Consider the following 24796-nt stretch of genomic DNA (forward strand, 5'->3'; position numbering starts at 1 on the left):
AACACCTCGGACTCATTTACTCACTTGATTTTTAATTAATTTTTGGTCATGGTGCATTCAGAAACATTTTACTGTTGTTAAAATTTTCACAACTCCATATGGGGGGGCAGCTAGGTGTCGCAGTGAGTAGAGCACTGGCCCTGGAGTCAGGAGGACCTGAGTTCAAATTTGGCCTCAGACACTTGACACACTTACTAGCTGTGTGACCTTGGGCAAGTCACTTAATCCCAACTGCCCTGCCCCCCCCAAAAACAAACAAACAAAAAAAAAACCCCAAAACAAACCACTCCGCATGGGGTCAAGACCCACAGTCTAAGAAGTGCTGTTTAAATCTAGATAATGTTACACTGTGCCTAGAATTTTTCTTCTTTTCCTTTTTGTTGTTTTTCAGTCATGTCTGATACTTCATGAACCCATTTGGAGTTTTCTTGGCAAAGATACTGGGGTGGTTTGCCATTTCCTTCACCAGTTCATTTTACAGATGAGGAAACTGAGTCAAAGATGGTTAAGTGACTTGCCCAGGGTCACATAGCTACTAAGTGTCTGAGGATGGATTTGAACCCAGGTCCTCCTGACTCCAGGGCTGGCACTCTACTGCATTACCTAACTGCCCATCTCCTTTTTTATCTTTTGATAATCTCAAGTTGCCAATATTTCTACCCCAGCATGCAGTTCCTCTTCATTGTTCAGAATCAGATCAGAAATTGAAGTTTCTCTCACTGGTTCCTCCCAGAGCTTTAACAAGGGGAGGGCAAGTGAGACACTTGCTTTGAGCCTAAAAAGCTGAGGGGGTACACAGAACATACAGAATGTGTATCCATTGCCCCAAGTATGCCATGCCATTGGGATAGAAGGTGCAATTTTATTTCACTAAGGTGAGTCCAGAAATGATTAGTTTGTCCACTTTTGGTAGAGAAAGAATATCAACAGGTGTCGGGATCACTGAGGTCCTCCCTCACTGCTCCATCATAAAGCCATGCCAGGGCTGTGAGCTTTCCCCCCAATTTTTCACCTAGTTCTTAATATTCAGGTGGACTGGAGCATGCTTAGATGGCAATAGTATTTCTGTTTGTGCCAAATCTATTCACCATGTTTTTGGTTCACTGCATTTCTTTACACATGAATACATGTAGTGCTACCTTGTGCCACCCTACCCCACCCCTTTATCTATCCTACCCCTTTTTTTTTTGAGAAAAGTAATTTTTTAAAAGGAGACAGAGAAATTGGATTCCAAAACAACTTGATTTCTGCCTCGCCCTCCCACCCCCTAGCTACTGTACACACACTGTAAAGCATGCATATGAGTACCTTCACACAGGTTTTTATATAGGCCTAGAAAGGAAAACTGCATCAAAATGCAAATGGCAACTATCAATGCCCCTCCCCCACCCTGCCTTATCACAACAGGGAATTTTAATGGAGAACACATTCAAAGAAATTCTATGGTAAATAGGCTTTGAAAGCCTATCTCTAACAAGAAAGGGTTTCTCAAATAAAAATAAAATAAATTGGAATCTTTTTTTAATCTAAAGAAGACACATTCATAGGTTCCACTATAAGTTTTTTTGTTGTTTATGGAGGAGAAAAGTTTCTTTTGGTTCTCCTTTCACTTCCAGGGTCTGGGATTCTGGTCAGTTTTGACATCTTCTCCGTGATATCTTTCACTTATCATAGATTTAGAGCTGGGTAGAGCCTCAGAAGTCATCTATTTCAATGCTCTCATTTTACAGATGAAAGAACTAAGATCAAGAGAAATTAAGTAATTTCTCCAAGGTCACAAACATAGAGCCACAAATGGCAGAGCCAGGATTTGAAACTCTGACTTCAAATCCAGGACTCTCTCCATTACATCACTCTGGCTCTTTAAGAGTTCCTGTGAATGTTGAAAGACATTAGAAATTCTGATCAAGGAAGGTGATAGAATTGTGACTTCAGTGAACTGAAGCAGGTCTGTCTTCTCTTGAAGTCGAGGGGGGAAGACTCAGTATTCAATCTATCCATGGTCAAATGTGACTTAATAGAATATTTGTTTGGCCTAACTACCACACTTGTCTCCAGGGTGGTTTCATTTTCTTAATTTTTTTCCCACTAGTATCCTCTCGCTGTCTTGGATTATCTATCCTACCCCTTTCAAATAAGGTATGTATATACCTTTCAGCCATGAGTCTGACAGCCCATCAAGTCTCAGTGACACCTCTGAATTCAAATTGGTGGTTGGAGTTGAGATCTAGCTTCCCTTGCTTGTTATCTGAACTCTGTGTATTAGGCTTAGAGACATCTGAAGCCAAAATTTTCAACGTTGACTCCTTCCTTGCATGTTGTCCCATCAGTTTCTGGGTGTCTCTACTACTCTTCTTCCTACATGGTAGCAAGCCTCCATGCTCTTGAGCATGGTGTGTGTACATGGACAGTCTCCTCTCTACCACTTCCTTTTCACTTTCAAGATTTGCTTGGCTGAAGCAGCAAGGCACCCTGAGGGTGACAGGAGGCTGCATGTGCCAGGCAAGTTAAAGCACCACCATCACCACCACCTTGACCACCATGTTCCCCCAGATTCTGATGGAGAGAGCCCAGAACCCTGAACCCAAGAGCCTCGGGAACAGCAATGCTTCCAGCCCAGTGTGATGCCCACAGCCATCACCCTGGGAAGCAAACCCTATGAAGAGAGAGTAGGGAAACTGCTCCTGCCGGTGCTACAGCCATAGCTACTGAAGACCCCCAAAAGAGAGTTCTTATTGCCAAAACAATTCACTGGTATAAGAACATGCTGTGGTCTTATCAGTGGAAATGATACTAAAGAAGAGACATTAACATCTGCTTTGCAGCTATATCCTTAGGATCACAGGACCTTTCTATCTGACTTACAGCTGATACCTTCCATATGTATTGTCTGCTCCATTAGAATGTAAATTCCTTGAGGCCAGGAACTGTCTTATTTCTTGATTTGTATTTCCAGGGTATAGCACAATGCTTTGTACATGGTAAATGCTTAATAAATGCTTCATTTGTTCATTCATTTACTCATTCATTCACTTTCAAGGCATCCTCTAGGCAAATACAAGGGCAGTAAGTGCACCAAGCCTAGAGTTCAGATGTGGCCTCAGATACTTACTGGCTGTGTGGCTCTGGGCAAGTCACTTAACCCTGTTTGCCTCAGTTTCCTATCTGTAAAAATGAGCTGGAGAAGGATGGCAAACCACCCCAGTATCTCCGCCAAGAAAACACCAAATGGGGTCACAAGGAGTCAGACAGAATTGAAACAACAGGCAAATAAATTCTTACCAGCCCCTAGTGCACTTAGTCTCTGACCAGGGGCATGTCAATTTTACATTTTATTCTATGATCCAGAAATCCATATCACGTTCTTAGACACTATGCTCTTAAACCAGCTTCTCACTCCCCAAATCTGAAGTCTTTCCCTCCGAGCAATAGAAGTGACTTTGATTTCTTGCCCAGGGCTTCCTAATATCCAGCAGCACTTTCTAGAGCCTTCTTGGCAGAAACATTTATGAACATTTGGATCACAAGAAGTGAGTAGCAGTCACATAGCCTGACAAGTCTTGGGAGCTTCTCTGTCACTTCCTGGAAATATGCTCCAGGAAGACAGCAGACTTTTAAAAAAAATTGTTAGCAGGGTGACAAAGAGCTTCCTTATTACCCCTTCTGCAAAGACATCCACAACCCCCATCACTGACCTACCTCCTCTTCCTTATCCTGGATTCTCTCTCACCTGTGAATTTACATCATCATTCCTTGGTGGAAGAAGCAGCAACTGCTGTCAGCATTCAGCTCCTTTCTCTTGAAGACTAGCCTTATTCTACGTGTTACAGAGCTCAGAGGGTTCAGTGCTCTCTCTTCTATTTCTCCTTCCTCCTGAAGAGCTCCCGACACAGGTGAGGATTCTTGGTCGCTTCTTCGGATCTCTTTTCTTTTGTTTTCCCCCCAGAAACCAGTCATTTTACTTTTTAAAGGCCCATAAGTCTCCCTGGTAGCCTGGAGAGCAGAGAGGCATGAGCCTGTCTGGGTAGGGTACATTGTCTTCTAGGAAGGAGGCCAGCCTGTACTCTGAGCACAGATAACAGTTAACCCCACATGGCCATGGCGCACACATAAACACCATGCGTTTATAGTCTTCAGTCTCTATAGGTCACTGCAGATTTCTCCCTGCTCTCCGTACTTTGCTAGAAGTGAGGTCCTCATCATCTCTTTTTCTTTTTCATAGAAGCTTTCCTGGAGAACCTTTCCTGGAGAACAGCTGTGGCAAACTGCAAATGAGGGTCTTCAAATGTGGGGCCATCACTTCTTTTCCTTTTAGCAGCCACACCCTGTTACCTTCACTTACTTTCCTCTCCCCCATCAGATCTCCTCCCTAGGTCCTCCTTCAGCTTAAATCTTTCTCTTCCTTCAGCTTCTCAGCTCCTTCCAGATTCAATCTCTGGCTTTCTTTGCAATTCTACAGCCCTCTGAATCTCCTTCACAGTTCCTCCACCTTCTTCAGCAGAAGCCCCTCTCCTAGGCCTTCTCCCACCAAAGACAACACTAGAATGCTCAAGGCCCTATTCCTCTCCAGGTCATCAGATAATAGGACCATAGATTTCAGCCTAGAATAGACTTGATTGGTCATCTAAGCCTCTCCTATCAGGAAAATGAAGCCCAAAGCAGTTGCTATTTACCTAAGGTCACAGATAATAGGTGGCTCCCCTCTTTGCCTCCCCCTCACTTCTCTAGGCACTGAGTTCCCCCATCCCCACACAACCCTTGGCGCATAAGAAGGAGGCAGAGGCTACTCTGATGGGGCAAACCCCAAAGGCCTTTTAAAAACTACAAACTGCAGAGAATGGGGTGGATAGAAAGGCTCAGTCCATTCATTGTCCTTCAGGGAGAGGCAGCACTAGCAGCCTTTAGAGACATAGTCAAAGTCCCTGAATGCTTCTTGATCAGCAGCTGACAGGGGCCGAGCCTCCCGGGGTGGTGTCAGAGCTGGGGCCTCTCCGGTGAACTCCTCATCGAAGTTACTGATGTCTGTCCGGCCCTTGATCACAGGAACGAAAGGTGGTGGCAGCTGGCGGGCAAGTAATGCCTCCCAGCCCAGGGTCTGGAGAGGAGCACATGGAACAGGGAGTAAACATTTACTATGCACCAACTGTGTGCCAGGTGCTTCACAAATAGCATCTTGTTTGATCTTCACAACAATCCTGGGAGGTGTTATTGTCCCCATTTTACAGTTGAGAAAACTGAGGCAAACAGAAGTTAGATGACTTGCCCAGGGTCACATAACTAGTAAGTGTCTGGGACCTGAGGATTTGAACTCAGGTCTTCCTGACTCCAGGTCCAGCACTCTAGCCAAGGGGAGACTTAACTCAGTATTTGCAGCACTGAGCACATTCCTCCTCTAATGTTCCTGGTTCAACCCAGCAGGGTCCCCCAAAACTTATCCCTAGTCCCCAACAACACACTAGCAGTGTTCCCTAAAACTATCCTCCCTCCTCCCAGCTCTAATCAGTGTCTCCTAAAATTGATATCCAGGGTTGCCAGCACCAACCCACATGCCCCCTGATACCCCAGTGTTTCTCTAACATGATATTGAGTCTTCTCCCCCAATTCCCATACCCCCAGCATTATCTTCCACTTTACCCCTGTGTCCCACCAAAAGTGATCTCAATATTCTTCAGCAACCATGAACTAGAGTGTCCCCAGGACTTATTTTTTCAAGTGAACCCCACACTGTCCTTTCTATGTAATAAAATATCTGTAGGGAAACTGGGGAAGGGGGATCACAGAGATGTGGTGAGTGGGTACAGAAGACAAGATGTAGGAGGATGGAGGAAGTAGACTGTAGGGGGAGAAGGAAAACACAAAGCATAAGGAAGTGGAGAAGGTAGAGCATCAGGAAGGAAACTGAGGCACAGGGGACTTACCCGAAAGAATGGCTGCTTCTTAACATCCTCAGCATCCCGCTCACCAGAGCCCAGACGTCTCTCTGGGTTTCGACGAAGTAGCTGGGAAGGGGGTAGATGTAGAACCTTACTCCTCATTCCCTACACTTAACCCCCATGAAGCTAGGATCCCAGGTCCTTCTCTCTGGAGCTCAAAGAGCCCTCCAAGAACCAGCCCCAGCCTTGCCCTGATTGGGGAAGATAAAGAGACCCAAACATCCAATGGTGGGCAGAATAGGCAGGAGGTAGGACTGGACCTACAGGGTCAAGAACAGGAGTGAGGGTGTGCCAGGGGCTGTGGGAGTCTGAGTCCAGAGGTCCTCACCCTGCGCATGATGCCAATGGCTTCTGTGGAGAGGAAGCGGGGGTAACGGACCTCATCATTGACGATGCTGTCAAACACCTCCTCTTCATCATCTCCAGGGAATGGGGACTAGAAGAGAAGGAAAGAGAACATGGGAAGGGAGCTGATTCCCCTAGCTCTTTAGCCACTTTCATATCACAAATGGTCCATGCTTCTTATTGCCAAGCTTGAAATGCCCTCCCTGACTCCTCCCTCCTTCTCTGAATGCTATTCAGCTTTCAGGCCTCAGGCCAAATCTGAACTCCCTCAGGAAGCTTCTCTAACCTTGCCAGTCTCTGCTCCTATAGTTCAGACCCAATAACACTGCCCTATAGGGGATCCCAACTATTTGGGGCTGTCACAGTCTTATCTCCCAAACCACGTACAGGGATAGAAGCCTTTTTTGGCTGAGTAGCCTGGGCTTGAAGACAAGAAGACCTCATTCAAATCCTGTATGACTAACTGTTTGACCCTGGGCCCCAAACTTAACTTCCCCAGGCCTCAGTAACCTCATCTGTGAAATAAAGATGTGAGATTAGTTGACCTCTAGGCTACCTTTCAGATCCTAATCTACTAACCTGATTCATACCATTCTAAGATCTGACCAGTGTCAAGGACACCAGGAAATGGTTCCTCAAACTGAGGTCCCAGGACTCACCTCCCCCACCAGCATCTCATAGAGCAGTACGCCCAGGCCCCACCAGTCCACTGCCCGGGTGTAAGATGTATCAGTCAGCACTTCGGGAGCCAGGAACTCTGGGGTCCCACAGAATGTGCTGGTGCGGTCACCGAAGCCCATCCCTATAGGCGGACAACAAAGGAGGAGTTGGGAAGGCATAGGAGAGAGTCACTATTCCTGCGCATTGACCCCGCCTCCACCAGGGCCCTCCCCTTCCAAGCCAGGCCTTGGCCCTCACCCTCCTTGCAGAGCCCAAAGTCGGCGATCTTCACGTAACCTTCGGTGTCCAGCAGTAAGTTGTCCAATTTCAGGTCCCTAGTGGGTGTGGGGGCAATAATTAGGGTTTCCTCCCTAGCCCAGGGCCTCTTGCGCCCTGGGCCTGAGTGCCAACCTGCCCCCACATCGGAGCCTAAACACCCCCCACCCCCATCCCTACACACATAGAAATCTCCCCTGGCCTTTCCCTGCCCACCTGTAGACAATCTTGTGGTCATGCAGAAACTGCAGCCCCAGGACCACGCAAGCCGAATAGAAGCTGTGGAGAGCAAGGTAAAGGAGGCGGCTGCATTTCTTTCGGGGGCGAGGAGAGCTAGGAGAGAGTGTCTCCAGAACAAGGAAGAAGGTTCTCCAGAGGAGTGGGGAGGGGGACAAGTGGAGGATGCCCGGCACATGGGAGGAGCCCATGGGGACCAAGGAGTAGTCAGGGAATCAGCGAGCGGCTAGGCGGCGCAGTGGATAGAGAGGACCTGAGTTCAAATTTGACCTCAGACATTTACTAGCGGTGACCCCGGGCAAGACAAGCTGGAGAAGGAAATGGCAGGCCACCCCAGTATCTTTGCCAAGAAAACCCCAAATGGGGCCACGAAGAGTCGGACACCACTAACCGACTAAACAACCACAGGGGATCGGCATGACCAGAAGGGGCAGGAAACCTGCGGGAGCCGGGTGGGGCGCACCCTGCACCGCAGGGGCTCCGCGCTCTTGAAGCCTTGACAGGGATAGGGCAGGAGTCTGGTTGGGGCGGGGCTGGGGCGGGGCTCACACAGCTCGGGGTTCCGTAAAGACGTCGCTGTGGATGTGCAGCATGAGGTCCCCGCCTGCCGCGTATTCCATGACAAAGCACACGTGCTCGGGGGTCTGGAAACAGCCGAACAGGTTGACCAAGAAGGGATGGCCAGCGCCCGTCACCGCCGCCAGAATCCGCTTCTCACACATTAGGCTGAGGAGGGGGCCGGGAAGAGTCTCGGGGTCAGAAGCTCCGCCCCCATCCCTGGCCTCGCCCCTCCAGCTCCGCCCCCTCCCCGCCTTACCTCTCCACCTCGTCCCGGGCCACGATGTCCCCCTTCTTTAGGGCTTTGACCGCAAAGAGCTCTCCGCTGGGCAGATACTCAGATAGTAGCACCTGGGGGCGGGCGCGCGCAGGTATGGAATCAGGGCCGATCTCCCCACTCCAAAGGACCCAGGGTTCAGTCCGCTCCCTCCCAGCCCCTCCCATCTCACCTTCCCAAAGTGGCCTCGGCCCAATACCGCCAGGAATTTGAAGTCGTTCAGGCTCAGTGGGGAAGTCCTCAGGGGGCTGCAGGGGAGAGAGGATCTTGCGGAGACCCAGGTGTATGGATAGAAAGGGAGTGGGGTGAAGGGAGGGTAGAGTTACCTGGACGGGGTGGGTCCGGGGGTCTCTTTGTCTTCAGGCATTGATTCCAGGGGCTGTGGGGTATCTTGGCTTCGAGGGCTCTGGTCAGGGGAGATGAGGGCAAGTCCTAACTTTCAACTCCAAATCCCTTCTTTTGCCCATGCTCCTCTCCCAAAGGGGTCTCCATTTCTGATCAGGAAATGGAGCCCAGATAATCTGGCTTCTTGTTTTGGCCGACAGTCTCACTTTGAGCCTCCACTTTCCCTTCTGTAAAACTCCTCTAATCTCTAAATGCAGGGAGCTGAGATGCCCAGTCAGCTAAACCCCGCATTAGTGTGAACGGGTCCTTACCAGGGTGGAGGGGCTGGAAAGGCTAGAGGGGCTGGAGAGTAGATCCAGGGGACTTTTCTGGGTGGAGCTATCAGAGTCCAGGTTCAACTTCTCAATGGAAATGTCCCTACAGAGAAAGAGGAAGAGGACACATGGGTTGTCAGTGTGTCCATGTGTCCAAGCTCTTCAAATCCTTGCCCCAACTTACCTTTTTATTCTTATTAAACATTACTCTCTAACACTCTACAGGCTAGCCAATTTGCACCTCCTCACACAAAATTCTCCATCATTGGTGCCTTGGCACCTTGGCACAGGCAATCCCCCTGTGCCTGGAATGCATTCCCTTCTTACCTTTGTTTCTTTGAGTCTTTAGTATCCTTCCAGACTCAACTCAAGTGCTACTTTCAACAAAATCTATTCAACTATTAGTGCTTCCCCTCCCCCCAAAAATACCTTGTATAAGTTTGACTATACCTTCACATGCACATCCATGTTTGCCTCCCCTAGCAAGAATGTAAGCTCCTTGAGGGTGGGGACTATTGTGCTTTTGTCTTTGTATCCTTAGAGCCTGGCACATAGTAGGTACTTAAAAAATTCTTTGCCTGCTTGCTTGCTTGCTTAAGGGGGAGGGAGAAGAGCTGAAATGGATGCCTGAGTTCGGTTCCCAATGCTTGGAGAGAATGTGAGAGTAGAGAATCCCATATGCAAGGGGGCAGAAAGATGCTGATAGGAAAGGGTCTCAGATAAGGATATGAATTAAGGTCCCTTATGCTATAAGCCTGGGCTTTGGGGAAGGGGGATTCCAGGCCCTAGGGTCTTATTCTGTGTGCTCAGGTGATGAAGGGGGCAGACCAGAAGACTCTAGTGTGAACAGAGATTAGGGAAGGGAGAGGAGTTTGACAAAAGGGTTCTCACCCTGAGGTTCGACCTTCAGCTGTGGTGGGCCCAGGGCTGAAAGTGCCTGTGGAATTGGCACTGGGAAGGAGCCGCCTAAGGAGCCGCACCCAAGTAGCGATGTCAATGTTCATTTGCCGGGCTCGAAGGAAAGCCTTCCCTGAACATCAATGGGGAGAAAGGGCTATGTACCGAAGTCCTGGTCCTTACCCTCTCTCCTTGTCCAACCCACCTCACTCACCCTGCTGCTTGGAGAACACCTTTTTTTGCCTCTGGAGCCGTGGGATCCGCTCAATCACTGGGTTGTGGAAGATGACCTGGGAGAGAAGGAAGATACCATCAAACCATCATCTCTGAGCCTAGGCCAGGACTACGGGTGGAAGACTGGGGAGGACAGTGCTTCAGAGAGCAGGATCCTGGCAGGAAGTTTGGAGGCTGGGGGGCTGAACCTCCAGCAGCTGGCAGTCTTAGGGAAGGCTAGTAGCACTAGACATGTGGGAAGCCACACTTCTGACAGATCTGGGAAAGGAGAAGCATAGGGATCTGGGGCTCCTGGGAGACATAGGGGTCCAGGGCCATACCTCTGCCAGAAGGCAGCCTTGAGGCTCCAGCTCTAGTTGCACCTGATGTCTCTGGTTATCCAGAAAATCCTCAAGCTTCAGGAACTTAAGGGCACACAGGCCACGATGGTCCCTCCAGAATACAGATAGTTCAAGCTCTCGGGCCTAGGGACAGATCAGAGGGGAGCTGTACTTGGTCCTTATGTTTCCATGGCCTTCCCTCCACCGTAGCAACAGCATCGCCCTAGAGTTATGGGCCCCCTACATGGTCCCTCCCAGACCCTTTTCTGCCAACACCTACCCTTTCCAGCTCCAGGGTGAAGCTCTGGTCCCAAGCATTCAGGCCACATGGCTTCCATGGTGTCTGGCCCACCACTGTGTTGTCTACCTTGAGCACAGCACTGACCTCATCTGTGAAGATGCCATGGTGTCAGTCAGTTCCTTTTCCCCACAAATCTCCTTCCCCAACATCTAATATTCAGCCCCAATATTATCTTTCCCCTTAGTGTATCAGAAAGATACTCAGCTGGTTGGTTCCTCAGTCTTGAGGCTGCCCCTGCCACTGAGGCTGCCGCTTCTGCTATACAGGCCCCTGGCTGGGCGGCCCAGGAAGGGAGTACGGCCTTCGGTGGTGCCTGAGTTCCCTGAAGTTGGTGGAGAACTCCAAGGGACAGTCTCAGGAAGCCCACTGCAGCCCAGCACACGTACTGACAGAGTCCCTGTGGGGAGAGGGCAATCAATAGGGCACCAAAAAGGGTAAGGTTTATGACCCCCAACTATGGCCCAGGTCTTGGGGAGGGGATGATGCAGGGACCTGGATGCAAGGGTCCTGAAAGTATTAGCTTCAGACACTTAGAGGAAGGAACTAGATAAGGGTCTCAGGGGAACATGGGGGTTTGAGCAAGTTCCCAGGGAACGTGAAAGGTGGAGTTTGAAACCTAGATCTTAGAGAGTTTGAGGGGGGCTTTGTGGAGTTTATGGGACTGAAGTAGAGCTAGGACCTAGACTTCAGTGTCTTAAGGTAATGAGGGAATAGAGGTGAGATAACTATTTGGGGAGAGGATCAGGGAGAGATTTGGGAGATGCATTAGACCAAGGGAGAGATGTTGAAGTTCAGGGTTATATAGAGGGCTGAGATGGGTGCTCTGGGGTCTTCAAGGCATAGAGATTCCTAAATGGGTTTGGGAGGCTAGGAGCCAATCTGTTGGTTTGGGCAGGGAGGATGAGTGGGGATTCTGATGCCAGGGCTTGAGATACTGGGAACCAAATGCTAAGATCCAGTAGAGCTGAGAGTTTGGATAAGACTTCATGGGCTTGGGAACGCTAATCCAGTCTGGCCACTAGAGTTAGGTCTTGTAGGGTTGGTGTTTGGACAATGCAGTCAGGAAAATATGAGGGAGGCAAGTTTAGACCATCTCAGGGAAGTGAATGGCCAAGGTATGTACCATTTAGGGCTAGTATGCTTGGGGACTGGGACCATAGAACTATGTGCCTAGGCCGCAGGGGATAGAGAGGCATGGTTTGGGCAGGGTTCTGGGAGCCCTAGGGCAGGGGCTAGGACTCGGACTCCTAGGAGTCTTGCTTTTGTTCAGATGGCATACCTGTGAGGGGCGAAGGTTTGCAGAGTGTGCTGTAGTGAGTGGCAGGGAAAGGGCCAAGGCGGGCACTGAAAGTGGAGGATGAAGCCATCGCCAGTTCCTCCAGCAGCAGTCGCCCCTTGGGGTGATCTGCGGGCAGCTCCCCAAGGCGTAGTTCCAAGGCTGCCCGAAGCAATGCCAGCTTCTGAGTGGACTCTGTCAGCTTGGCCTGGGCCTGAAGTAGGGTGGGGTATACAGGGAGGGGCAGAGCATTAGGAAGAGCAGAGGGGAGCAGAGAGGTGGAAGAGGAAGGGACCCTCAGACCGGGGAACCTCTGCTTCACAAGCCTCGAGGGACCCTTCTGCTATTATTCCAGTTTTCCCTCTAGTTTTCTACAATCCTTTACACCAGCCCACCCCAGACCATGCCCCCATAGGCCCACCCCTTTGGCTGGAGCCCTCCAGCTGCTTCTCCTTCCCACTCTCCTTAGCCAGGTACCTCAGAGATAGCCTTGCGGTCAGGGGCCTTGGCAGCACTGAGCAGGCGCAACACGTTCTTAGCTCCCTCGGCCACCGCATGCTCCACTCGGAAGTGATGCCTTAACTCCTCGATGCGCAGCTCCACTGCCCCCAGGTCCGGCCCCCCTGTGGCCACTGAGGAGTTAACCTGTGTGTGGAAGGAGGTCTCCCCCATCCCACCAGCGGTGACGATACTCCAGGACACACATACACTGCACACCTAGCTGCAGACATACACTGGGGCTCCAGCACAATTGTACACACTAAGACAGGCTCTCTCTCCCTCCGTCTGTCCATCCTCCCACCGGCTTTGGTCTTTGTGTCCGTCTCTGCTTCCCCCCTTCCTCTTGCCTCTCTCTGGCTGGGGAAGGAGCCTGCGACTGGGGCGGGGGAGGGGTGCGGGGGCTAGGCACTTTCCCAGTGCAGGGACTCACCCTGTGACTCCTCTGAGCCCTGGTTCTCCAGCTGCCCGGCCTGTAAGGCCCTTCGAATCTGCATGCGGATGATGTCAATCTTGGTCTTACTGTCCTGCAGCATCTGCTGGGCTGTGAGCAGCAGCTTCCGATCCTGGAGGAGAGGGATGGAATGGGTAAAAGGAGAGAGAGAAATCACCAACCTCCCCCCTGCACCTCCCACGACTAGTAAAGAATGGGGGGGAGGGGGCACAGGGTAGGGGTGGTGTGGTGATCGAGTGTGTGTTCCTGCAGGATGATATGATACCTATGTTCCTGTGTTGGCACGTGCAGGATGTGTGTGTGTATGTGCCCCTGCACACATGTCTCTCAGGGCTGATGGACTTGTGTATATCCACTTACATTTTGAAAGGCAAGGTTCACCTAAGTTTACATGTCTATTATCTCTCTGTCAATGTATGTCCTTTGAGAATCATAGAAAGTCAAAACTGGAAGAGACTTTAGCAGTTGTATAATCTAACCTCCTCATTTACAGATGAAACAACCGAGCCCCAGACTTTCTCCAACTTAGAATCATGAAATGGTTGAGCTGAAGAGCATGAGATCATCACCTCAAACATTGGAAACTGAGGCCCAGAAAGAGAGAGGGACTTATCTGCCCAAGGTTACAATGCTAATGTACTGTAGCTGCAAGGTTCTACCTCAGGTCCTCCAACTGAGTCCAGAGTTCCTTTCACTCTAGCACAGATACATTAGCCAAGTCTTGGTCAAGCTAAGGCTCCCCTAGCCCTTCCTCCCCTGTCTCCCCAGTGCCCAGCAGAGGGGCTTAGAGAAGTGTTTTCCCTCCCCGCCCCAGGTCTCCGCTCTGAGCTCACCTTGGTGCTACCATTGCTGTAGGTGTGGATCATGTTTTCCGCCCCTTGCTTGACCTTGAGCTCGATGGTCAGCTGCTTCTCCAAGCCAGCCACCAGACTCAGACTGGTGGCCGAGCAGTTGGGGGACTGGGGGCCATCTGGGACACACAGAGAGGAGAATGGTTAGAGTCACTTCTGCCCAGGACCCAGCCAGGAGTTCCCTGGGTGGGACTGATTGATCCTGGGGCACAGCAGCCCAAACTTCTCTTTTTCTTCCTGGGTTGCTAGAGAACTCTCTTTCCCGAAAGAAAGTGGCTAAACTGGGGACCTTAGTGTCCCAGTGCCCAGCAGCTGGGTGCTTTGCTTCTGCCCTGCCTGCCTGGAGTCTGAATATTTCATGGGGAGCTGAGGTAAGGGGAGCTGCTGGTGTGGTTTCCACTTTAAGCCAGAAAGACAAGCTGGGGGCTGGGAGGCTGGAGGCTTGGAATCCTGACCTGTCTATGCCCCACCCCCTCCCCACAGAAACAATATTTCCTGGTGGAGAAGGAGTTTAGAGAGTAGACCTAGGTTTCCTACTCCCAGCTCAAAGGACAGCCTCAAGAGAAGAGGAATGGCCCCAGGACTCCCACATTTTATAACCACCCTGAGATGTTATGAAGGTATCCCTACTGGAGTCCTTGACCACCAGGAGTCATCTTCTGTCCTCCTTGGAGCCCCTGGCATCCAGATTGCCCCTAAACCTGGACTCTCTCCCCATACCCAACAGGTTCCTCCCAGGGCCCAGTGTCTCTGCTGTCTCTTGGCTTCTCAGGCGCCTTCCCCAAGGACCTCAGCACGTTGCTCACCCTGGGCCTGGCCGAGCTGGGGCTGCGCCTGGCTGGGCTCATGCAGCACCACAAGGCCATGGAGTTCCTGCAGCTGGCTGTGCAGCAGGTCCAGGCGTCTCGTGGAGCCCCTAAGCAGCAGCTCCACTGGCCCCAAGCTTCGGCCAAGGTCGGTGGTTGCCCGCCGCAGGTTTTCTGCCCCTTCTTTCAGCTTCAGCTCCTTTCGGATCTCCCGTCGCAGCCTCTCCACCTCCAGCTCCAGTCGCTGCTGTACCCCTGGGGCTGCCAGGTCTGCTCCTGCCAGGCCTAGCTGCTCCAGCACTGACCAGCTCCCGGGCTCGCTCTGGGAAGGAGACAAGGAAAGGCCATAGCTCAGCTCTCTGGGGACTCAGGATTCGGAGACCCCGAGGGAAAAGGAGGAAACACCTCATTTGCGGGACCATGTTCAGCCTCCTCAGCCTGACATTGATGGCAAGCCCAGCCTCATGGGATCATGAGACTGAGAGCTGAAAGTGATGGCTTAGGGAACACCCCAACTCCCTTCATTTGAAGACGTAGAGACAGTGGAAAGGGACTTGAGTCAGAAACCCTGATCGTGAATCCCATTTCTGCTCTATGTGACCTCCAGCAAGTCATTCCACCTTTTCATGCCTGTTTCCATCTACCCCCACCCCCCACCATCTCCATAAAATGAAGGGGTTGGACCAGATGACACTTAAGGTCCCTTCCACTTCTAAATGCTATGCTTCCTCAGCATTTTAAAGCTCCTGAAACTGGGTTCCCACCTTCACAGACCTAAAGGTTATTAATTAGAAAGGACCTCAGGAATCATCTTGCCCAACCTTCTTTTATTTTACACAGGAAGAAACTGAGGCCCATAGCAAGGAAGTGACTTGCCTAAGGTCACACTGTAAGTTGCAGAGCTAGGGCTTGAACCCAGATCCTTATATTCTCTCCCTACCTTTCTCTGGGCTCCCCCAAATTCCCCTTCTCCTATCCCAGAACAGGCTAGACTCTCCTGCCTTGGCAGATGCCATTTCCTTCCTTTCTCTCTATCCTCAGAAGTGAAATCCCATCACCTCCAGAAAGCTATGACTAGCTACCTCAGCCCATGGATATGTCTTTATGCTCTGGGGACCTATGACCCTTTTAAGCTGAACCCCATCCCTATACTAGCTCACAGTTTTCAAGAGGGGGAGGCAGGGAATAGAGAGTCTGAGCTCCCCTGCCAGACAATGGATAGGGCCCAGTCTCTGCCTCCCAGCCAACATAGCCCGACAAAGTCTTGGTCATATACACATGCTAGGTATAGATGTCTTAGATGGAGTACTACAGAGGGACTATGGGGCAGGAGCCCAAGGACCCACCCCTGATTTGATAAATCCTTAGGGATCCATATGTCTCATGTATCTTTGACCTCAAATATTTCTTTGTCTACTTAGGAGCACAGGGCTGCCTTCCTCCCCCTCCCCATCCTAACTCCTAGAACATATTCTTCCCCCTAAACTCAGAGAAGCCTTAAGTCAGTATCAGGCCTAGGGTGAAGGCTGTGTGTAACAGGGGTTCCAACAGAAAAGAGGTGTCAGGGTCCTCAGTAATCCTGGCTCAAGTGACAGTGCCACCCAAAGTCCTAGAGGGAATTACCCGAGATGACCCAAAATTCTGGTGGAGAAGTGATTCCAATGAATCCAAATTCCTGGCCAAGAGTGTCCCAGGGTCACCCAGGATCCTTGCTGTGACCAACCCCTAAGTCTGACACTGACCGAGAAAATTCCTTAATTGTCTCGTTGGGGGCCCCAGGTAGCCAGTATCCCACTGTATCCTATATCCTGTCTGTCATCACCTCCTACTGGACTGCCCAGCCAGACCATTTACCTAGTAGCCCCAGAAGGAAGATATGTCATTGGCCCTGGCCTTCCTGTGTTGATAGTAGCTGGGGAGTGAAGTGGCGGAGGAGATAGACAGCTGAAGAGGGTAGAGACAGTCCCTATTCCCAGTGCTTAGGAGTCCAAGCCCAAAAGTACCCCCAAACCCTGGCCCAGTCCCCACCTCTAGCTCCAGGTCCGAGGGGGGCTCAGCTTCCGCCATCCTGGGTCCTTGAGCAGCTCCGCCCTCTCTTCCTGGCAGGGCCCAGAGCTCTGTGTCTGCTACTTCCTCTTTCCTGCCTGTCACAGGCCTCTCTATGTGGGTCCCCCTGCGGGAGGGGCGAAAGGGGGCCAGAGACTCAGGGGAACTCTGGGTGAGGAGGAGCACCCCTCTCCTACACACAGAGAGGACCAGCCTGCTAGATTCCATCTAGAACATCTGGGGTCCCCCCAAAAGAAGGATAAGTAAAAGGGTGAGGGTGGTCCCCCCACTTCCTTCTCCTCTAGGTCAGACTTGGGTCACCAGGGAGGGCTGGGGTAGTGTGAATGAGGATGCCTCCTGGTGGGCCTTTTCATCTACTGCATGTCTCCATGCGTGGCCATATGTCCCAATGTCCCTATAAAGTCAGAAAGAGGCCGACCTTGGCCCATGGGATTTAGGGATCAAATAACTTGGAGGTGGAAGGACTAAAAATCCTCTAGTCCAATCCTTTTATTTTATAGAAGGGTAAATTGAGGCACAGATTAGTTATGTGATATCCAAATATACCTAATAAGAGGAAGAGACAGAATTCAAATCATCTCTTTTTGACCCTAAAACCAATGTTGTTTTTGATATAACACAACTTTTTAACAGGTCTTGCTCCCTTTTTCCCTGAATCCTGGCTCTCCTCTCTTCCCATCCCCCTACCCCCATACCTAAGGCCTGTCCTTCCCTGTTTCTCAAATCAGACTTCCTGTTTCCTCCCAGGCTGGAACCCACTTCCTGCAGCCCTTGTGATGAGCTGGGTCATAGAGTGGAGGGAACATGGGACCCAGAGCTAGAAGCCACCTTACAAATCATCAAAACCCAATATCCTCCATTCTGTCACTGAGAACTTGGTGACTTTTCCAAACACAGCTAGTAAGGGACTGAAGTAAGATTCAGATCAGCCCTTTCTGATTCTAAAACTAGGCTTCTTTCTCTTACAAGCCCACTCCATAATTAGTCTTGCTCTGTGAGTCCTAAGGTTAGAGGTTGGGTTCCTCTGAACCCCACATCTAATGGGGTGACTCTTAGTTCAAGTCACCTTCCAAAGGAGGGCAGAATTGGGGCGGGGGTGGGGGGAAGAAAGGAGAAAATGGTTCTCTCCATTGTGATAGGGGCCCCTTCCCTCCTCCATCCAGCATGGAACCCAGGAGCCACACCTCCTAGTCTGCAATGTGACCTTCTTCCTCTCCCAGCTGCCAGTCACCCAATCCCCCCAGGGCTGGGGCCAGCTGGGCCAGGCCCCACAAAGGGCCTATTCAGGCCACCCCACCCCTAGCCTGAGCAGGAGGTTCCCTCTCCTTCCGAACACCCCCCACTCTACCCCTCATCTTCACTCCATTGTTCTAAGCCTGCTCCTTAATACCCTAGACGCTGAGGCCCATGCCTAGATGAGCGGCCTCAATACTATCCCCCAATTCAAGAGCTGGACCTGGGTCTTAGAATCACAGATCTATAGAGGGAAGGGGACTCAAAAGCCATTTAGTCTAACACTCACTTTACAGATGAGGAAACTGAAGGCCAGAGAGGCTGTGACTTGGCCAAGGTCACACAGGCATTTAGCGTCAAAGGCAAGATTCAAAACTCAAGCTATAAAGCCACTGTATCAAGATTCCTCTTCTAGTCTCCCAAACACACAGCCTATCTCTCTGAGCTGTCACCTAGAAAAGGAGCAAATGCTGACGCTGAGGTGTTCTTGAATCCCAGCCTTCTAAGTCCTACTAATATTGGGACCCAAGAGTCCAGGCTCCCAACCCAGCCAGCTTCATTAGGGAAGAATGAGGGGAGAGAAGGACTATCTTTCCTCCTCCCTCACTCTGAGGTGAAGGAGGACCTTAAAGATGATCTAGTTCACCCCCTGATTTTATAGATGAGTAATTTGTCCAGGGTCATAGTAAGTGACAGAGCCAAGGTCTAAGCCCAGGTCTTCTTGGTTCTAATCTGAGTGATATTTTCATTATCCTGCCACTCCAGGGGGAGGCAGAGAGGCCCTCGGAGAGGGTGGGGATGGGGAGGGGGCACTGAGTTCTCCCAGTCTCCTCCTCTTCCTATGGTGCCTGCCTCCTGTCACTGATTAGATTCCCCTAGTCCTCCTTTCTAGGGCCAGCTGAACTCAGCTGGATAAGCAGCAGGGCTGGAACCTGGTGACCTCAGTTACCCAGGAATGTGGGGCGGGGAGAGGCCACTGGGCCTGCCCCAATCCCTACTCACTCCCTGGCTGGGATGCTCAGCCTTTGGGGCCTTGGGGTCTAGCTCTGCAGCTGCCCCAGGGTCAGCTGGGGTCAGGGGGAAACTTTCCCTTTCCTCCAGGCTTAAAATTGTGGCTGGATTCAGGAGTCATGGGATTTATAGGACTTAGAGCAAGAAAGACCCTTAGAGATCATCTAAACCAACCTCCTCATTTGACAGTGGAGAAACTGAGGCCAAGAGAGGAGAAGGGACTAACTAGCCCAGGGGGTCCATGAACTACTTGGTTTTTTAAAATATATTTTTATTACTGTATTTCAATGTAATTGTATTTCTTTGTAATTGTATGCATTTTATCTCATGCGATTAAAAACATTATTCTCCATAGGCCTCACCAGACTGCCAAGACTGACCCAAAAGTGGTTAAGAAGTACTGGACCAGCCCAACGCCACCCAGCAAGCAAGTAGCCAAGCTGAGATGGCCAGTTCTGCCTCTTGGGATCACCACTTCCTGCAGCAGGGTCCCCAGGTCCCAAACATCCCCAGCCCCTGAACATAAGAGGTACTTTCCTCCTCCTACCAGCCAGTATATCAGTGTAGGACCCAGGCATCCCCACCCCCAATGATGTCTGGCATTTTGAATGGTTCTGAAGCTTCCTGAGCAGAAACCGGACATCCTGAACCCGGACACGGTATAGACAAACAGACAGACATGTGTTAGCATGGAGACAGGCAGACAGACAGAGGGACAGGACAGACAATGTGGGGGTTGGGGAGGCCACTCAGAGCCAGTAGATAGGGAGGGAAGAGAGGAAAATTATTGAGCTGGGGGAGTAGAGGACAGCATATGTCTGTGGCTCTCCTCCTACCCTCAAGGGCCCTGACAGCTAATTAACCCCTTGGCCCCTGGAGGGGGGGGGTGAGTCATGGGGAGGAGGGGCTCCTTCCTCCACCAAGGACCTAAGCATCCTGAATACACAGATCTAGGCCCCACCTTCCCCCATTGTGGACCTAGGCGTCCTGACTCCAGGCTCCCTTCTCCAGCCCACACGCTTCCCAAAGTCTGACATGGGGTGAAGCTCCATGCATCCTTTGTTCTTATCCTAGAATGGGGGCTGGGGGGAAAAGAAAACAGGGGAACCTGCAGCTTCTCCCAGTTGCCCTAGTCCCATCATAAGGGTGGGGATAAAAACAGTTGATGGAGGGATAGAGGGAGTTGGGAAGCCACCCTCTACCATCTGTTCTGGGACAGATGGGCTGAACATAGAATCTCTCCTTCCTTACCCCAGCCCGCTTCAGCACCACCTGAGAGCAGACTCATAGTCCATGGGGGGCAGCTTTGGTGTAATGGGACGAATTCAGGATTTAGAGTCAGGAAACTGGGATTCCTGCCCTTCTTTTACCACTTCCTCCTATGGGCAATCATTTAGCTAGCCCTCTCAGACTCAGTTTCCTCCTCCATAAAATAAGGATGTTAATACCTATAGTACTGATCTCACAGGGCTAACAGGGCTCTTAGAGACCGTCCATTTCAGTCCTTTTATTTTCTGAGGCCCAGAGGGAAGTGTCCCATAGGTGGGAGAGCTTGGATCAGAACCCTCTTATTCCATATCCCAGGCTGGGGAGTAAGCTATAAAGTGCCATACGAATAGGAAATACTGTTAAGCCACAAACTCTCAGGTTTGGTCTCCTCCTTTGTGAAATGGACATAACAGTACTTGTGAGGATTATAGGAGATAATGTATGTTAAGCACTTTGTAACAATAACACATTTATAGAAATGTTAGCATTGAGAAAGCACTTTGCAATCCATGAGTGTTACAAAAATATAAGCTGATATTATTATTGTTATCACCAGAACTGAAGGGGAACTTAGAGACTATCTAATTCAATTGCCTTATTTTATAGACGGGCAGAATTAGGTCAGTGAAGGTTAAGTAATTTACATGAGGTAACACAGAAAGTTAGGGACTAGGACCGTGCTTTCCCATCTGCTTTTCCCATGTATCTTACTGCCTCTTTTAGGGATCGGATATCTAGAATCTTCCTCTTGTTAGTGTCGTTGGGAGTCAGAACTTTGCTTCAGGATAGGGATCTAGATCCAGGTACTAGCCTTCCTGCTTTGGAGATGAGCCTGGGGTTGCCCCAGGGTCTCTTCCCAGAGGAAATGCAGGAAGAAAGAGAAGGATTTAACAAAGGCTCCAAGTCCAATCTGCAATCACAGTCTCAGAGCTAGAAGCAGCAAGAAGCTTCTCAACTCTTAACTTTTTAAATATGACTATATTTAGGATGGAAGGCAGAACACAGATGTCACCCTTGTTTACAGATGAGGAAACTATGCTCCCTTTAACTTGGGGGTGAGAGGGCCCAAATTCACACAGCATTGAACTTTTACCAAATTTTTCAGGGCACTGAGGTTACCCCTTACCCTTTCCAGACAGCCTGCTATGATTAGGGGATCCAGGGTTTGGCAGTGTGAGGGGGGATATTTCTGTGTAGGACAGGTCCTCCTCAGGACCCAGGAGGACTGATGCTCAGTGATCACAGACAGGACCACTGGATTCCTGGGGGAAGTTGTTCCCAGTAGGGAAACCGAGACAGAGAAAATCAGTCATCTCCTTTCCTCTTATGACGCTGAGGATCCAGTCTTAGCTCTCTCTTCTCTTTTGGAAAGGGGAGATGAGAAGCAGGAGGTAATTTACACGCCCCCCCCAGCATATTCCTTCTCCCAGAGACCTCTATGTTCCCCCCTCCCCCAGTCCCCTGCCCACCTCATCAACAGTGGGTTGGTGTCTAACCTTGTATGATCGGCAGCACCAGACGCGGCTGGCTCCTCCACACGGGGGCCCTGCCATCAGCTTGGCCGAGGGGTGCTCCCTCCAGACTTGGTAGTGGGGAAGGACAGAGATGGGAGGGGTGGGGTGGGGAGAATGCCACCAGGGAAGGGGAGACACAGAAGGGACAGAGGGTAGAGGAACAGGAAGGTTGCAGAAGGAGATGAAAACCCAGTTATAAAGCGACAGCTGGACAGCCAGAGGAGTTAGTTGGGGTGGGGATGAGGGGTGAGCAGTGATTGAAAACATTATACCTATTTCCACCTTTAGTTCTAGGACAGTGAAATTCAGTGGTTCTGGGACAGGAAATCAACAGCCTAGACAGTCATTCTCAGACTTGACTGGACGCTCAGTTATGATGTTAGAAAGGAGGGTTACCTGATGGTTAGTTGTAAACTCATAGAATGTCTGAGCTGAAAGATGCTATCTCTCTTGCTTCATATATGGGAAAACTGGGGCCCAGAGAGGGATCTGTCTAAGGTTACTCAGAGAGTCCATAGCAGAAACTTAGCAACTCAGCTTTTGGTGACCTGAATTTGTTAAGAATTGATTATGTTTAGAAAAACTTTTTGACATTTAATTAAGGTAGAGTCTCCTACAATGCATTTCCATTAAAATTTTCTAAAAATGCATTTATACTCCATGAAGTGTTACATTTCTTTCTAAGTTGGATATGAATTAAACTTTTTTTAATGGTATATCATTATTGGGGAATATGACCAAATCCAGAAAACAAAATTTCCTTTAAGCGGTACTTACTGAAATAATTATTTGTAATTTATCCAAAATTTTCAGAGTAACCAAAGCACCTAAAATTTATTGGATTCTGACTTGGGTTTCCTGACTCCCAGCTCTTTCCATCACGCCACATTGTCTCTGCAACTCAGACTCAGGGAAGGGAATATGTAGTCAGGAAGTGATCATGGAGGAGGGCACAGGAGGTAGCCTAAGTGGCTCTGGGTTCCAGATTCTAAGTTCTAGAGGGGGGTATTATGGTATGATGAAGAGACTGCTGGACTCAGAAAGATGTAGGTTCAAATACCAGCTGTGTGACCATAGGGAAAGTCACCTCAGTTCTCTGAGTTTCTCTCACAGGGTTATTGGGAAGAAAGTACTTTGCCAGTCACTGACCACTATAGAATTGGGAGTTATTGTTATTAATAACCCATTGACCAACTGTACCTTGGGCAAGATAGAGGTCTGGATTTCTGGATTATTTTTTAAGGCCTAATTAGAGTTGGAAAAGCATCTAGCAACAGGTGCCAATCAATCGAACATGAAATCCCAGCCTCAGGGTTTGAGACTCTATTGGAGGTGGGGGCCAAGGTGAGGAGAGAAGCAGTTCCTTATGTTCTGGCACTGCTCAGGGCTTTGGCCAGTAGCCACTGAGGAGGGTACCTGGGGACTTGCCCTGTCCCTTCCTTTTCCTCTGTCTTTGAACTCTAGGGTGGAGGCCAACAGCCCACCCACTGAGCCTCAAGTAAGTCAGCCATTGCCCGCTATACTCCAGTTCAAAAATGAGAAATTATTACGGGCTGGGAAAGTCTGGGAGGGATTCCTGGAGGAATTAGGGCTTGAATTAGGCAGTGTAAGATAATGGAAAGAGCACTGAATTTGGAGCTGAAGAATCTGGGTTTGAATCTTGGCTACTTGCTACCTGTTCAAACTTAGGCAAATTCCTTCTCTCTGGGCCTCAGTTTCCCCATTTGTAAAATGAGGTTGGACTAGATTATCTCTAAGCTGCTTGCCAGCTCCAAATCCTATGATCCTATGATCAGTAGGTCTGGCAGATGGGGAGAAAGGAGGCAGGGCTGACAGGTGGAGCTGCACCTGCTGGGGAGGCGGGGCCATGGGAAAGGCAGCCTCTGTTCTTAGACTGGGGGGTGGAGGCAGGCACAGGGACATACAAACAAATAATGGAGGAGGTGTCGACAGGCCTAAGGGCTAAGAAATACATAGTCCCCCAGAATAAGATTAATATAGCTTTCCTCTCGACGCCTACCCAAGGAAATAAAGCTACTGCTGAGCTCAGGAGGACTTGGGGTCCAGAAAATCTCCCGGTTGTGGTCTGAGCTAGGGGCTGCTCTCCAAGGTCCCCAGCCTGGGGGTAAATGGTGAGGTGGAGAGGGGATGATTTCTTCACAGGAGAGGTCAGCACTCCGAGCCGGGGCAGGGATGAGCAATCGCCTCCTCACTCACTGGGCCAGAAACAAGAAGGCCCCAGGCCCCAAGAATCAGACATAGGATCTCAGAGCCGGAAGGACTCGCAGGACTGACTTTGGAGACCCGACAAGGGGGAGGAGGGATAAATCAGACACAGGAAACTTCACTGTGGCTGAGGAGTGGGTGGTTTGCATGGGAAGGATCTTAGGTGTACACCGGTGTCCCAGGTGTGGTTTCTATTTTGGGGGGACGGGGGAGGTTGGAGAGAGAAACAGTGGTGCCACAAATACACGGAGGACCAATCCCTCGTGAAAAGACAGAGGATCATGGTAAGAAGAAGGGTGTCTCCCCACCCAGGCTGCGGGGTCGGGGTGCGGGGAGCCGGCTGAAAGTAGAGGCCTGGGGCAGGTGCCTCCTTGCCACCCACAGACCTGTACCTGAAGCGCGTCGCTGGCCATCTTCCGGCTCCTTCAGCGCCCGGCTCCGCGTTCTGCTGCTACTGCTGCTGCTTCCTTCTCTTCCTCCTCCTCCCTCCCGCACGCGCGCGGCAGGGTCACTCACGGCTCGAGGGCCGGACACCGAGGCTTCTCCAGGATGCCCCAGCCGGTCGCATGCACTAGGCTCCGGGCACTGCCCCGCCCCTGTTTCTAGGGTGGAGGGGGTGGCCCGGATCTCGAGCACTTTCTCCTCCTTTCTTCCCTCCTCCCCCGACGGGAGCTTCCCCAACTCCAAGGTCCTAGGCGCGGGGAGGAGGAGAAGAAGGAGAAGGGGGGTAGGCGCGATGAGAGCCCTCCCGGGCGCGTTCCATCCTGTTCTTTCGGGCCGCGCGCGCGCGCGCGCGCAGCGCTCGCAACAGTCACCACCCCACCCCCCCACCCCCCAGCACCAGACAGCCCCTGAGTCCGGCACTCTGGCCAGTCCGAGATGTAGCCGAGGTGG

At 50.7% G+C, this 24796-nt stretch overlaps 1 protein-coding gene across 3 annotated transcripts; it reads right to left on the minus strand.

The window, feature by feature from the left end:
- Positions 1 to 3271: 3271 nt before the first annotated feature.
- On the minus strand, positions 3272 to 24731 carry PKN1 (protein kinase N1). 3 transcript variants are annotated; one of them, XM_036741161.1, is made up of 23 exons: positions 24295 to 24699; positions 21659 to 21744; positions 14583 to 14904; positions 13759 to 13895; positions 12905 to 13037; positions 12451 to 12596; positions 11977 to 12187; positions 10903 to 11094; positions 10677 to 10786; positions 10397 to 10540; positions 10057 to 10132; positions 9837 to 9975; positions 8943 to 9048; positions 8613 to 8692; positions 8459 to 8534; positions 8269 to 8360; positions 8001 to 8177; positions 7431 to 7493; positions 7197 to 7273; positions 6938 to 7080; positions 6262 to 6369; positions 5919 to 5999; positions 3272 to 5095 (listed from the first exon to the last, which is right to left on the minus strand). In XM_036741161.1, the coding sequence occupies exons 2-23, from the start codon at positions 21713 to 21715 to the stop codon at positions 4892 to 4894; spliced, it is 2874 nt and encodes a 957-aa protein (XP_036597056.1). In that variant the 5' UTR covers positions 21716 to 21744; positions 24295 to 24699; the 3' UTR covers positions 3272 to 4891. The 3 variants fall into 3 exon arrangements, with proteins under 3 accessions (XP_036597056.1, XP_036597057.1, XP_036597058.1); XM_036741162.1 differs by lacking the exon at positions 21659 to 21744 and having other exon boundaries at positions 24295 to 24731; XM_036741163.1 differs by lacking the exons at positions 21659 to 21744; positions 24295 to 24699 and adding an exon at positions 16611 to 16750.
- Positions 24732 to 24796: the final 65 nt, after the last annotated feature.

The sequence above is a fragment of the Trichosurus vulpecula genome, chromosome 1 (assembly GCF_011100635.1).
Source record: "Trichosurus vulpecula isolate mTriVul1 chromosome 1, mTriVul1.pri, whole genome shotgun sequence".
NCBI classification, from domain to species: domain Eukaryota; kingdom Metazoa; phylum Chordata; class Mammalia; order Diprotodontia; family Phalangeridae; genus Trichosurus; species Trichosurus vulpecula.